Below are 13,629 nucleotides of genomic sequence, written 5' to 3'. Positions count from 1 at the left end.
TCAAGCACAACAGCCGGGAAACCTGCCTGCTCCTGCATCATTCTCACAGGCTCTTCTGTGCTTACACCCATTGTTGCCGTCAATGTCTCAATCCATTTCATTGAAGGTCTTCCTTCTTTCACCGACTCTATGGTGGCCTGGGGGGTAGGGAGTTGTACTGCCAACCCAAAGGCACGTGGTTCCAATCCACCAGGAACCTGCAGGAGAAAATTGAACAATCTCCTCCCCTGCGTTTTACAGCCTCTGAAAACCTGACAGCGGGTCTCCATGTGTTAGTTCTGACTAGTCAGCAGTGAGTTGAGCTGAGTTTTCTACCAACTATGGCGTCTTTCTCCAGGTACTGGTACGTCCTGATAACATGCCCCACAATGAAGTCTTGGCATTCTGGCTTTGATGGAGCATTCTTACTATACCTCCTCCAAGACAGATTTGTTTGATAGGAACACTTCTGTCTTGTAAAAACCTATGGTGTCTGGAACATGGACATCAAGGTGTGAGTCAGTCTACTGCAATATATACTGGCCTTGGGTCTGTGGCTTATATGAAATTTCAGTTTGCCTAACGCTTCCTCCACATTTTTATATACCTTCTATAGAAACAGACTGACCTTCTATAGAGATCCTGACCTCACACCAAAGAAAAATGAACCCATGTGAACAACAGCAAGTTCTAGAAGCTGTTCCTCAATGCTGGGCCTGTCGGTACCAGTTCCTGTGATGATGAAACTAGCATTTTCATTTCTGTCAATTTGACTTAGCCTCAGAAAATGGACCAGAAACTTATACGTTGTTTACATACATGCCACATCTATACCAAGCACGGTGCTTGTCGATTTAGATGTAATAAAGAGAAGATACCCAGGGGCAGGGAGAAAGGTACACAGGAAGGAAGGCACTGTGAAGGGGTCACATTGTCCACAACGGTGGAGGCACAACTTCGGGCACTAAGGTTAGGTGCAGACCTAAGAGTTTAATGTCCCGAAAGGGTCCATTCACTTTCTCCTTTAATCATCATCATCATCATCAAAAAGAAACCCATTTCATTTGTTAAAGAAGAATAGTATTAAAACAAAATGGGATAATCTCAGCTAGTAATTAGGAAAACCTTAGAATTCCAACCCCTACTTGTACATTAAAGACTTACTGTCCTCGAATGGTTCTGAGTCATAGAGACCTTCCGCGGTGGCTCTGAGGCTGTAAAGTGCAAGGAGAAGAGACTGCTCGGCTTCCTCCCTCAGAGGTCCTGGTGGACATACTGGGCCTCTGAATTAGCAGTGTAATTAGTTGTGAGGTATGTACCTCTACCAGGTACTTGAAAATCTCTTAAAAGGCAGAATGGTTGAAAACCCAGATTTACTTATCGAATGTTCCCTTGTTGTTTCATTAGTCCAAATGATCATGTTTGGAAGACATAAAACTAAGCCTCCTAAGAATGGGAATCCCAGAACACTTGATCGTGCTGATGTGAAACCTATTCATGGACCAGGAGGCAGCCGTCAAAACAGAGCAAGGAAACACTGTATGGTTCAAAATTGGGAAGGGTGTATGCCAGGGATGTGGCCTATCTCCATACCTTTCAACCTATATGCAGAACAGATTATCTGGGAGGCTGGGCTCTATGAGGAGAAATGTGGCATCAGGATTGGAGAGGAAGACCCCAGATGAAATGGACTGATATAGTAACTAGGGCAATGGGGGTAGATGTGCTGGAGTTAGTGAGATTGGCACAGGACAGGACAGGCTTCAGAGCTATTCTACAGAGGGCCACTATGAGCTGTAGGTGACTCGACAGCACACAGTCACAACATCATGAACCAGGTGTTTCCTAATTTCTAAAATAACTAAAGGAGAAACGGATCATGGTAAAGAATCAATATACTGGTTCAAACAACATGGAATGTTTGTCTTTTGATGGATAACCCAGTTCAAGTCTTCACTAGGAATACTATTAAAACACTTAGAAGGCATTCTAAGAAATATCTTTTTAATAATAAAGCTCACTAAGTAGCTTAAATATTTCTTAAACATAATTAATTTCTTTGAACTGTTTTAGATAGGAAATAAAGGGCACAGAGGAGGGAGAATTTGGGATTTCAACAGTATACATGAAACCCATGATTCTATCTACAAATCTCGACAGCTGGAGCCTCGCATTTGCATCGCCCTGTTTCTTAATTTAATTTTTTCAAGTGGATAAAATGCTTATGAAATTCACTGGGCTGATAACCCTGGAGACTTGAATTATTCAGCCAGGAAATAGTGACTCGAGGCGGGCCAAGTTTCCTGCAGCAGCCCAGGTTTGCAGGGCATCTGGTTCTATTTCGCTGATAGAATGCTCCCACCTAAGACATTATGTGCCTGGGATTTTATCAAGTTAATTGCTATGGACATCCCTGGAGAGGATGATGGGTATCCCTGTGGGTTTTCTGAAGCAAATCATTATTAAAGAAAGCACTCTCATTTAGAGGAGAAGAATAAAAGAATTTACAACTAATCCATTGCTACTATCCTAGTCAAGGGCATCATCATCTCCTACGGGGATGTCTTGCTTCTGAGTTTGTGACTTACAGAAGCTAGAGTAACATTTTTAAAATCAAAGTTATATAAGATCATTCTTTGACAAAACCCTCCAAATGATTTCTTATTTTGCTTGAGGTTTAGTATTTTCAATTCCTTTGTATAAATTCTAAAGTTGGATATGAATACGGAAGACAGAAGAACCTTTGAAGATGCCTTTGAATTGTGGTCCTGGCAGAGTATTGAAGATACCGTGGACCGTCAAAAGGACAAACAGGTGCGCCTTGGGCAAGGCGCAGCCAGGAGGCTCCTTAGAAGCAAGAATGGTGACATTTCATCTCACATACTTTAGGCATGTTGTCAGAAGTCCAGTCTTTAAAAAAATACATCAATCTGGGAAAGTCAAAGGTCAGCAAAAACGAAGATTCTCAGGGAGATGGGTTGCAACAATGGGCTTGAGTAAGGCAGAGATCACGAGAACAGAGCAGGACAGCACAGGGTTTCAATAGCTTGGTCATAGGATCACTATGAGTCTTAGCTGACTTGAAAGCAACCAACAACAACCTTTTATTCACCATAAATGTCAGACTTCTTACAATGGCCAATGAGATCCTATGCGATTCACGACAAGCCGAGCTTCATTTCCACCTGCGCCCTCTCCTCGCCACAATGCTCTCCTTGCTGTGCTAGGCACATGTTAAGTACTCTATTACCCCAGGGAATTTGTACCTTTACCAGTTGACACTCCTCTATCAGATGTCATCTGAAGATCTCTACTGAAATGTGAGTTCTACATTACATGAAATAGCACCTCAGTACTCTTTATCTTGCTGATGCTATTTCGTTTTCTCTGGAGTACTCACAGCACTTATCAACCCTCTGACATGCTCGAGATATATATATATGTATGCCTACTGTCTATCTCCCAGACTTGGGTCTCATATGGGCAAAGACTGGGTTCTATTTACTCCAATATCACCAACATTTGGGACAGAATCAGTAACAAAAAAGACAATGTTAGCTGATTGTACGAATGTGGCACTTACTTGGAAGTACTTTATGGGTAACTCCTGTTATTCTCATGGTCGCTCTGTGGTAGATGTATTGCTATTTCCCCCCAATATTACAGATGAGGAAACAGGCACAAGAATTTAGGGACGTGGTCAAATTAACACAGTGAACAGTTTGGAAAGGTTCTTTGAGATTCTTAATTCACATCCAATTTTCAGATTTTCAATTTTCCCCAGGAACATAGATGGTTAGGCAGGAATTCTAGGGAGTTTGTTTAAACAAAGAAGCATTCTAACATACTTTTTTGTGGCCCTGGAATCAGTGCTTACATGGAAAACCATGTTCAGGTGAGTTGCTAAAGCTTGGATGGCCTAGTATTAAGAAGCTGTGCTGTAATCCTAAAGGCATGCAGTTCAAATCCACCAGCTGCTCTGAGGGAGAAGGATAGACATATCTCCTTCTGTGCAATTTACTGCCTCTGAAAACCTGCTAGAGGGTCAGTTAAGGTTGGTTCTGACTCTATGGTACACAACAACAACAACAACAGCAGCAGCATAGTATCTGGGACCTCCTCTCCATGTCCATCCCTTGACTTTCCTGGCTGCAGAACCACAAAAGTCCATCTGTTTGCAGTGATATCATTCCATCCTTACTTATATGACTAGATATCTAAAGCACTTAGGCTGTTAGCACTCAGTAAATAATTCTAGGGGTGGGGGAAAGGGAGGCAATAGAAGTTTGGGATGCTAACAAAGTATCTTCTCAGAGTAACAGTAGTTTGGCAAGGCAGTGGATCCAATTTGAATTCCAAGAGCAAGGGAATTCTTAGAAAACTCCATATGGACCTCTTAGAAGCAGCCAGTACATTGTTTGTGGATCCTCAGCTGTGAAGAAACTTCCCCAGAAACACAGATGATTTGACAGGAATTCTAGGGAGTTTCTTTAAACAAAGAAACAACCTAACATCACTTTTTTGTGGCCCTGGAATCAGTGCTTATAATTCAGTGATACCCGGAGCTGGGGATCTGGCTGTTACTGAGTGTGGCTTCCAGTCAGCCAGGTATGCAGCAAACCCTTCCTGATGACCACCTGTCAACGGGACATGACACCAGGCAGAGTGGTGATTGGCATTCTCAGCTCTGTGGTTAAGGATTATCATTCTGTGCTGTTAGATTTTCATTCAATTAATGAGAGAAGGAGAAGAAGCTTTACTGGTAAATTTCCCCTCTCCCAGATCTCAGCCAGTACAAGAATCTGCAGCGAGAGCTTTCCCGCAGACTTCAGTTTCAGGCCCAGGAAGAAAGCACACAGGCATCACCATGTAGGTGTTCATGATTCTCTTGAAAGTTTGTACTTAAAAATCTTAACAGGTTTTCCAATATGGCATTCAACTATCTATAGGTTTGACCATAAACCTGGTAGTGCAATTTTATCCAAAATAATTCTCTTGAGTTTTTTTCCTAAAAAAAAAAAAAGCCAACAACAAAAAACCCTCAAGAGAATTTTTTTGGATAAAATTGCACTAGCCAGGTTTAGGGTCAAACCTATAGATAATTGAATGCCATATTGGAAAACCTGTTAACATATTTTGGACATGTTGTAAGAAGAGACCAGTCCTTGGAGAAGGACATCATGCTGGGGAGGGGGGCGGGACAGCGCAGGAGGGGAAGGCCCTCTATGAGGTGGATTGATCAGTGACTGGGGTAATCGGGATGGGAGTGTCAGAGACAGTGCGATTGGTACAGGACAGAGCAGAGTTTAGGGCTGTTGTACATAGGGTCGCTATGAGTCGCAAGCAACTCGAAGGCACATAACAACAACAACAACAAATCTCTTGAACAAAAGTGTTTTGTTTGCATCTCCTCAGAGTATTGATTTAACTACCAGTGAATAATACTTTTAAATGGAAATTTTTTAAATAACAATTTATTAAGTATACTTTGCTAAGTATATATCTGAAATATATTATGGCTTTCTGTTTCTCCTATTTTACAGAGAAAGCTGTGGAGCATAAGCCACAGGGAATTGCACTGCTGACCCCAAAGGCCATGTGTCTGTGATGATCGGAATCTCTCTCTTTCAGCTGTGATTTACAGCCTTGGAAACCTGAAGAGGGGAGTCACGATGCATCAGAACCAACTCAATGGCAGTGAGTTTATATTTTTATTCCACAAATCAGAAAACTGAGGTTCAGAAAGGGTATAAAGCTGAGATTGGAACACAAGGCAGGCAGTTTCTCCCTCAACATGTGCCTTAGACATGTTCGGCTTTCACCATGATTATTACTGCAACATTATGGTTAAGTGTGAGGGGTAGTCTACTCTTAGATACGTATAGGGGGTTTTTTGGAGCATGTGAAGGTGCTCCCAGCATCTGACTTACAGCTAAGTGAAGCGGACTTTTGGTAGCACCGGAATCGGAGTCTTCAAATGCACTGTTGGTTCTTTCCAAAAGCTGAGGAGACAAAAGAATACAATGACATGTAAATATGCTGGCAAAGTTCAAAAGGAATCCCATGTTCTAGGCCCTAACATTGGCATAATCTTCACAATTGCTTGCTATGCATCAGAAAGCCAAACAATACGAGGGATGAAAGAAAGAAAATCAATGCCTTTGCGCTGTCGTGCTGGTGAAGAGTATCAAATACACCATGGACTGCCAGGAGAACATACAGGTTCTTTCTAGAGAGGGTGAAACCAGGCTGCTTCTTGGAGGTAAGGATTCTGAGGCTTCGTCTCACATACTTTGGACATATTGCAAGGAGGAACCAGTCCTTGGAGAGGAACATCATGCTTGGATGGGTGGAGGGACAGAGCAAGAGAGGAAGATCCTGGACGAGATGGATTGACTCAGTGACTGGGTTACTGGGGGTAGGTGTGTCAGAGACAATAAGATTGGCACAGGATAAGCAAGTTTCAGGGCTATTGTACATAGGATCACTATGCGTCACAGGCAACTCGACAACACATAACAACAAACAACAACAACAACATTGGCATGGGGAAGAAAGAAGCTTCAGAAATTTAAGAAGATGTATAGCATATCAACAATATTAAAAAAATGAAAAAAATAGATCTAAAACAAACATGCAAAATGAATATTTGAACTTCTAGATCATCTCAACATTTATTATTAACATAAAACTGTTCACACTTGAAAAGCTTCTCAGTCTCATTATTCTAAAGATTAATAGTTTGTCACAGATGCAGATCATAATAATGAGTTAGTATATCACAATTAGAACGTAAATAATGTTTAAAGTCCTAAGATTGGATGAGATAACTAAATCCTAAATATAAAGAAGCAACCTCAGGCCCGAGTCCTAGGGCATTCAACATTATGGGTCAGAGAAACGAAGAACTAGGAAAGGAGAGAGAGACAGCAAGTCAACCACAAGGCAAACCATGAGACTGTGGCGTTCTAGAAATGAAGCAGAGTTTCAAGGAAAGAATGAACAGCCACGTCTAATGATCTGATGTCATTGTTACTATGCACCATCAAGTTACTTGCAGCTCATAGCAACCCTCTGCATAATTGCTCTGAACCATGTCCTGTCCTGAGCCAATCTCACTGCCTCTGACATACCTGCCCCTATGACCCCAGTCACTGTGTCAATCCATCTCATCCAGGGTCTTCCTCTCCTGTGCTGTCTTTCCACCCTTCCAACCATGATGTCTCTCTCCAAGGAATTTTCCCTCATGGTCACATGACAAAAAAAATCAATGCTATCAACTTTATTCCAATTTATAGTGGCCGATAGGACAGAAGAGACCTCCTCCACAGGGTTTCCTATGCTGTTAATGGTTAAAGAAACTCACTGTTCCATTTTTATTCCACAGAGTGGTTGGTGAGTTCAAACCCCCTTTCAGCTAACAGCCAAGTGCTTATCTACCACATCATTAGTGTAAAATGGGGTCTGAAAAACTAAACACTGGGTTTGTAACCATGGGAACTATTAAGAGATTCTGATAAAAGTTTAGCAAACATTATTCATATGGAAAAGGGGGAAAAGCAAATAACTAGCAATAGCTAAAGACAAAATAAATTGTAGTGTCATATAATACTCCTTCAGAAAAATGATCCCTCTTTATCTTGCCTTAAAATTATTGTCCGTAGAGTGATGCACCCACAATAAGTAAGTCCATCTCCACATATTTTGACATTGGGAAATATGATGGGACTCAACATTCATGCCAAACTTTTGATCTGGTGGGCTAGGCTGTCTCTATCTTGATGAGACTGGATATTTTCTAGACTCCTTGGAACTAGGGTTCCAAATGTAATTTTGGTTCCATCAATTGGATGCACTCACATGAAATGTAGAAGACAGACAGACAGAAGACATCTCTGTGGCTTCTAACGGAAGTCTAGTTGTGGAACATTTGTCTGTCTTTCACCATTACAAAGTTGTTAGCTTAGTGAGAACAGAAAGGCAGGTAACGCACAGGACACGGGGTGGTGTGGCCCTCGTAGATGCTACATGACTCAAGGACCAACAGCAGTAGAGGATACAACTGTCCGTGTCCCTGGATCATGTGCTTCAGGAGTCAACCTTTCCAATGGCTAATTTCTTACCTCCTGTCTTCCTAGCTGTGGGGAGGAAGCAGTGCCCTGGCCGCCCAGTTCTACAGCTCGGGGTCATTTCTGTAGCATTAACCTAGACTGCTCCTCTAGACCTTCCCACAATCTTATAAATATCTACTACTGTTTGTCTTAAATTAAAGTCAGTCTTTAAACAATCATTTAAAATACCTGGTGAGGTGTTTTGTTTTGTTTTTTTCTCTTGCAAAGAACTCTTATTTGTAAGTACATTGCTATGTACCATCGAGTCAAAACTGACCCAGAGCTGACCCTCCAGTGGGTTTTCAGAGACAGTAATTGCGTAAGAGGTGACTGCTCATCTTTCTCTCATGGAGCAACTGGTAGATTCAAACTGTGTATCTTGGCATTGGCAGTGCAATTTCTTACCACTAAGCCACTGTACATACCTTTTATTAAGAGGAGTAAGTCAACTACTATGGAGTCTATTCGCAACCTTATAGGACAGAGTAGAATAATCCTATGGTACTGCTGAGGCTGTAAGTTCTTAGGGAAGCACACTGCCCTTTCTCTTCCAGAGCAGCTGGTGATTTCAGATCACTGGTTCTTCAGACAGCAGCCTGAGGCTTAAATCACTGTCCTAACAAAGCTCCTTCACTGGAGGAACAGAGGAGAAATTGCACCATTCTCAGGAAATTACTAATAAATACATCGGAAGGCAAACTTTCTAAAAATTTATTTCTACTCATTTCTCTGTCTGGTAGTCCCAAACTTGTCAAGTGGAGAAACACATTTTAAAATCATATGTGTGGGACCTCAATATTTTTCTTTTTAAAATAATCCTATATTGACATGAAAAATAGGAAAACAGTCTAGAAATATACACACTAAAATGTTTAGCACAGTTAAGCTAAAAGTAGGATTATAGATTATTTCATTTTATTTTCTTATTTTTTAAAACAGGGATATATGTCTGAAATCAGAAAAACATTAAAGCCATTTATATTTTAGAGAAAAGCTATTAACCTTCCTTTTCATTTTATAAAATGATTCACAGAGCAAGGCAGAGACCCACCCACTTTGTGGAACAAAATACTGTAATATAGGATTCTTCAATAAATCAAATAACAGTGTAAAATTTCCTTCTAAAAGCATGTCAGGTCAAATTTGTAAATAATACAACATAAATAATTATACTGGAAGTGTGAGCATTTTTACATTTCTTACCAGTGTGAAAACAGACTTTGGAGTTTAAACAATCTAGGATATGTTAGCATTAGGGTTAAATTTAACTTCAAAGAAAATAGCTTTAAAACCAATCTCATTTAACAATGTTGAAATAAAAGTAGCCTAAACTGCTTGATAAGGCTAGAAAACAGCTGTCTTGTGCTTTGTTTTGCAACATTATCACCTGCAAGATTTCCTGGAATTGACTGTGTGTACCAGCCCCAAATCCTGTCCTAGAATGAACTTTTAATCAAAGGAACACACAATCATTTCCACCACGATGACAAATCTAATGAACAGGGACAAGAAGACAATATACAATTTAGAGTCAAGAACCAGGCATCTTGCCAGAAGATTTATTAAGGAATAGGATGTTTTTCCATATGCATATTTTGATCATTTCAGCAGCACATGAAAGTTTTTACTTCCATAATTTAGAAAATGTCATAAACGGACTGTGATATGCATATAGGTCACTGGACCAGCGCTAGGATCCAACTGTGAGGTGAGTAGCTAGAAGTTACAGTTTAGTGAAGAATTTAAAGAAATTAACAGGGAATGGAAAGGGATACCAGGCTTGGAAAGGTGGAGGGGTCAGTGAAAGAGAGGAAGACTCAGGACAGATTGACACAGGTGTTTTAGAGATGATGAGGATGGCTCAGGATAGGACAGGGTTCAGGTCTGTTGTTCATAAGGTCTCTATGAATCTTTCCACCCAAAGGCACATAACAGCAACAACAACAAAATAATGAGGGAAGAGTAGAAGAAGTGCCAGGTGCCAGAGCACACCAACAGGGTCCGGATATAAACTCGGCTATCAGAGAAGACTCTTCTGGGAATTAGTGACTAGCCTGCAACCTGGATGAAAAGGGCCAACCAAGCGAAGGGAGAAGTGAAGAGTGTTTCTAAAGTAAGGAAGGGAACAATGAGTATAATAATTTTTAAAACGTGCAAAAAGTTCAGGAAGACTAAGTTTGCGTGTAGGATGACCTCTTGATGGTGCACGTTCATGGTTAGATTATTCTGTGTGTGGGTTCTTGTGCATTCTTTTTTAATTAGTTTGCTTATAGAGTTGATATACATTGTGCTTCACACTATTCTTCATTCACAGTGTTTTTCAAGCAATCTCTCACATGCATTATGTTTTATAAAATTACCATTGGACCTTGCCCATCATTACAATGACATTATCATGTCTTTTCACCCAGAGCCTTCCTATTTTCTCACCCCTCCCCACCTCCACTGACCAAACTGTGCAGTCCTGTGGTTTCACCCCTACCCATCTTCACCCTTCTGCTACCATTCCTTTCCCTTGAACTCTCATACATGTTTTACTAGTTATCCTTCTATTTTTCAGTAATAGTCTAATGCAGTATCTGTCCTTATGAGGCTGAGTCAGTTCACTCAGCATAATGCTGTCTAGTCCCTTTTATAATTGTCATTTTAGCTGCTGTATGGAAAACGCACGGCAGTGGTGCTGAGCATGGGAATTACAATTCTCTAAGGAGAGAATGCAGTTATTGGGAGGTTTTATCTATAGATTTCTAAATTATGAATTGTGAGGTTGTTAAGAAAAGTAGCTTGAACTGCAGAAGAAACAATGAAAATGGAAGGAAGTGGGACCATCTAAGAAATCCATTCACTTCTTTATTCATTCATTAAAAAATTACTCTTTGAGCACTGTGCTACGTACTAAGGAGCTCTTGTGGCCTCGTGCTTAAGCATGTATGTGACTGCTAACTGAGGTTGGTGGTCTACTTCCTTAAGGAATACAGCCTCAGAAACTACCCTATAGGACAGTTCCACTCAGTCCCAAGGGTCACTGAGTTCTCATTCATTGCCATGGAATCAGAGCCAATACATGGCTGACCCTCCTCCAGTAGGTCTGCACGGTTGTAACTCTCTCAGAAAGAGACTGACTTTCTTTCATGGAGCCACTGGTGGATTTGAACTGCCAGAGAGGTGCCAGCCATCCTTGGGTTATCACAACTTCCTGTGGACTATACCACAGAGCTCCTCAAAGAGTCACTGAGTAGGAATGAAATTGGATCGGTTTTGGTGCCAGTTCCTGAGATTACACCCAATATGGGGGCTACCCAAAGAGTGCTTACAGTCTAGCAGATATACTGGACACATTTCATTGACCAAAACTGGGGGAAAAGGAAAGTGTAGGAGAATCATAATGAGATCCAGTTCTCTATCTTCAGTAACAGGATGGATAGTGGTGCCTTCTTTAAGAAACAAAAGAGAAATAAGATCATGGGAGACAATGATGTGTTTTGTGTTTCAGTTTGACTTGATGGTTGTACACCCAACAAGAGACGTCTGGTGCACAGCTGGATGTAACGTCTGAAACCTGACAGAGAGAACTCTAGAGTTATGGATTTGGGAATCATCAGCTATGTGATATATTGGTTTCTCACTGAGGATGAGACTGTCCAAGGAGAATATGTAGTGAGAAGAGAAAAGAGCCTAGAATTCCCAGGAGCACTAATATCTAAGAAGAAGAGAGTCTGCAGGGGAGGCTGAAGAATGGACAGAAGTAAAAGTCAGGAACATGAGATGATAATGGTGATGGTGATGGTGATGATGGTGGTGGTTGTGGCCATGCACTAGGTGACCAAAGGGGAGCTCTGGTGGCTCAGTGGTAAGGAGTTGGTTTGCCAACCCAAAACACGGAGTTCAAATCCACTAGCTGCTTCCTCGAGGGTAAGATTGGCAATCTCCTCCCACACAATTCACAGCTTCTGGAAAACCTCCAAGTGGCAGACAGTGTTTGGTGGAGCTCCCCGATTAAAACAAGCTTAGTAGCATTAATGGCATCCACTTCCGAAATAGCTTGCCTCTGGAAACTCTATGAACTTGGAGAAATGAAGAAAGTTCATAGGGTCACTAAGAGTTGCCTACAACTTGAAGGTGTTTAATAACAACAACATAGAAAGAGAGCTCAGTTGGCCTAATGGACAGAAAGTGATGTTACCAAGCCAAAGGTGTGTGATTTTAATCTGTGTCCTGCCAGCTTGTTCTTAATTGTTTTTGGTCAAACATTCTTCTAGGTGGTATAGCACTGCTCTGTCAACTTGCTGTGGAGAGGTAACTCGTGGTGGCTGTGATGCTGAACGCTGTGACCCTGATGTGCCAAATACAATATTGGTCATTCATGGCAGACAGTGTTCGGCAGAGCTCCCCAATTAAGACAAGCTTGGAAGCATGAATGGCATCTACTTCTGAAACAGTTTGCCTCTGGAAACCCTAAGAACTTGGAGAAACGAAGAAAGTTCATAGGGTTGCTATGAGTTGCCTATGACTCAACAATATTTAACAACAACAAAAACAATGCTATAGAAACAACTCAGAAGAGGCATAGAAAGTTCAGAGAGAATCAGAAGTACATTCATGCATCTTCATACAAATTGCTAATTCAGTTTGTGGTGTGTAATATTACTAGAAAATATCATTGCCCTATTGGATCAAGCTCTGTGTACCCTGTCCAAACCAGAAACGGAGTAGCTCCTTTAAAGCTCATTTTCAGTAAAGATGCATGCCAAAGAAGCAGCATCATTAAGAGCAATGAATTCTGCAAACAGTCTGTAGCAACAAACCAAACAACAAACTTTTACATGTACAACATAAAACATACCAGCTACAACATTCTCTTTTAAGATTATTTCTAATTCATAAATTCACATGCCTATCATCATCAATGTCTACACCATTCACTCATCCATATACCCATTTGTTTTATGCAGCACTACACCCATAAATCCAAATCCAACATGTCACCATAAGTCTTCTGATAAAAGAAAATCTTATTCCAAAGATCAACTTAATCCCCTACTTTTGAAAATCTATTAAAATTGCTGTCTTAATTAAATGTTTATACAGAATTGATTAATCATATTCCTTATTATATATTTAAAAAAAAAACCCCCAGAACTGCTTCTTTTTCTTGATTGATGAAACATTCATGGAATCTCTCTGTACAGCCCAGCACTGGTTGGCCCAGGTCTTCCCTATACCTTCTTCCTATCACCAAGTGTTTGCCAAGATGTTCTTCAGTTGAAAAACAAAGGATAAAAACAGAAGGTTTGTCATTAAAGCCACTTCCAAGTCCTTCTGCACATGAAGATGCGTTGTTAGTCCCAACGGAGAGAAGGAGCCCGAAGAAAAGCAAGCTGTCTTATTTGTAAAACCACAAAGACCTGTGGTTTCCTTGTGGGGTTGGGTGGGATGTCCTAGGAATATTTTTTTATTAAATTTTATTAGTTTTAATGAACATTTACAGGGATTTGGGTTTTCATTCCTTCATTGCTGCACCATTCTCTCTACCCTCCTC

The 13,629-nt window shown here is 40.8% G+C and overlaps 1 protein-coding gene across 1 annotated transcript in view; it reads right to left on the bottom strand.

Annotated features, from left to right (window-relative positions):
* ANKRD44 (ankyrin repeat domain 44) overlaps nt 1-13,629 on the bottom strand; it is a 209,025-nt gene that overhangs the window by 28,594 nt on the left and 166,802 nt on the right. The window contains exon 16 of the mRNA XM_006878739.1: nt 5,910-5,981. Within this exon, the coding sequence (XP_006878801.1) occupies nt 5,910-5,981 (72 nt within the window). The remainder of the gene's footprint in view (nt 1-5,909; nt 5,982-13,629) is intronic.

This window comes from Elephantulus edwardii, unplaced genomic scaffold (genome assembly GCF_000299155.1).
Source record: "Elephantulus edwardii isolate Elephantulus edwardi_28Jun2011 unplaced genomic scaffold, EleEdw1.0 scaffold00001, whole genome shotgun sequence".
NCBI classification, from domain to species: Eukaryota; Metazoa; Chordata; class Mammalia; order Macroscelidea; family Macroscelididae; genus Elephantulus; species Elephantulus edwardii.
This window is presented reverse-complemented; position numbering and strand designations above follow the sequence as displayed.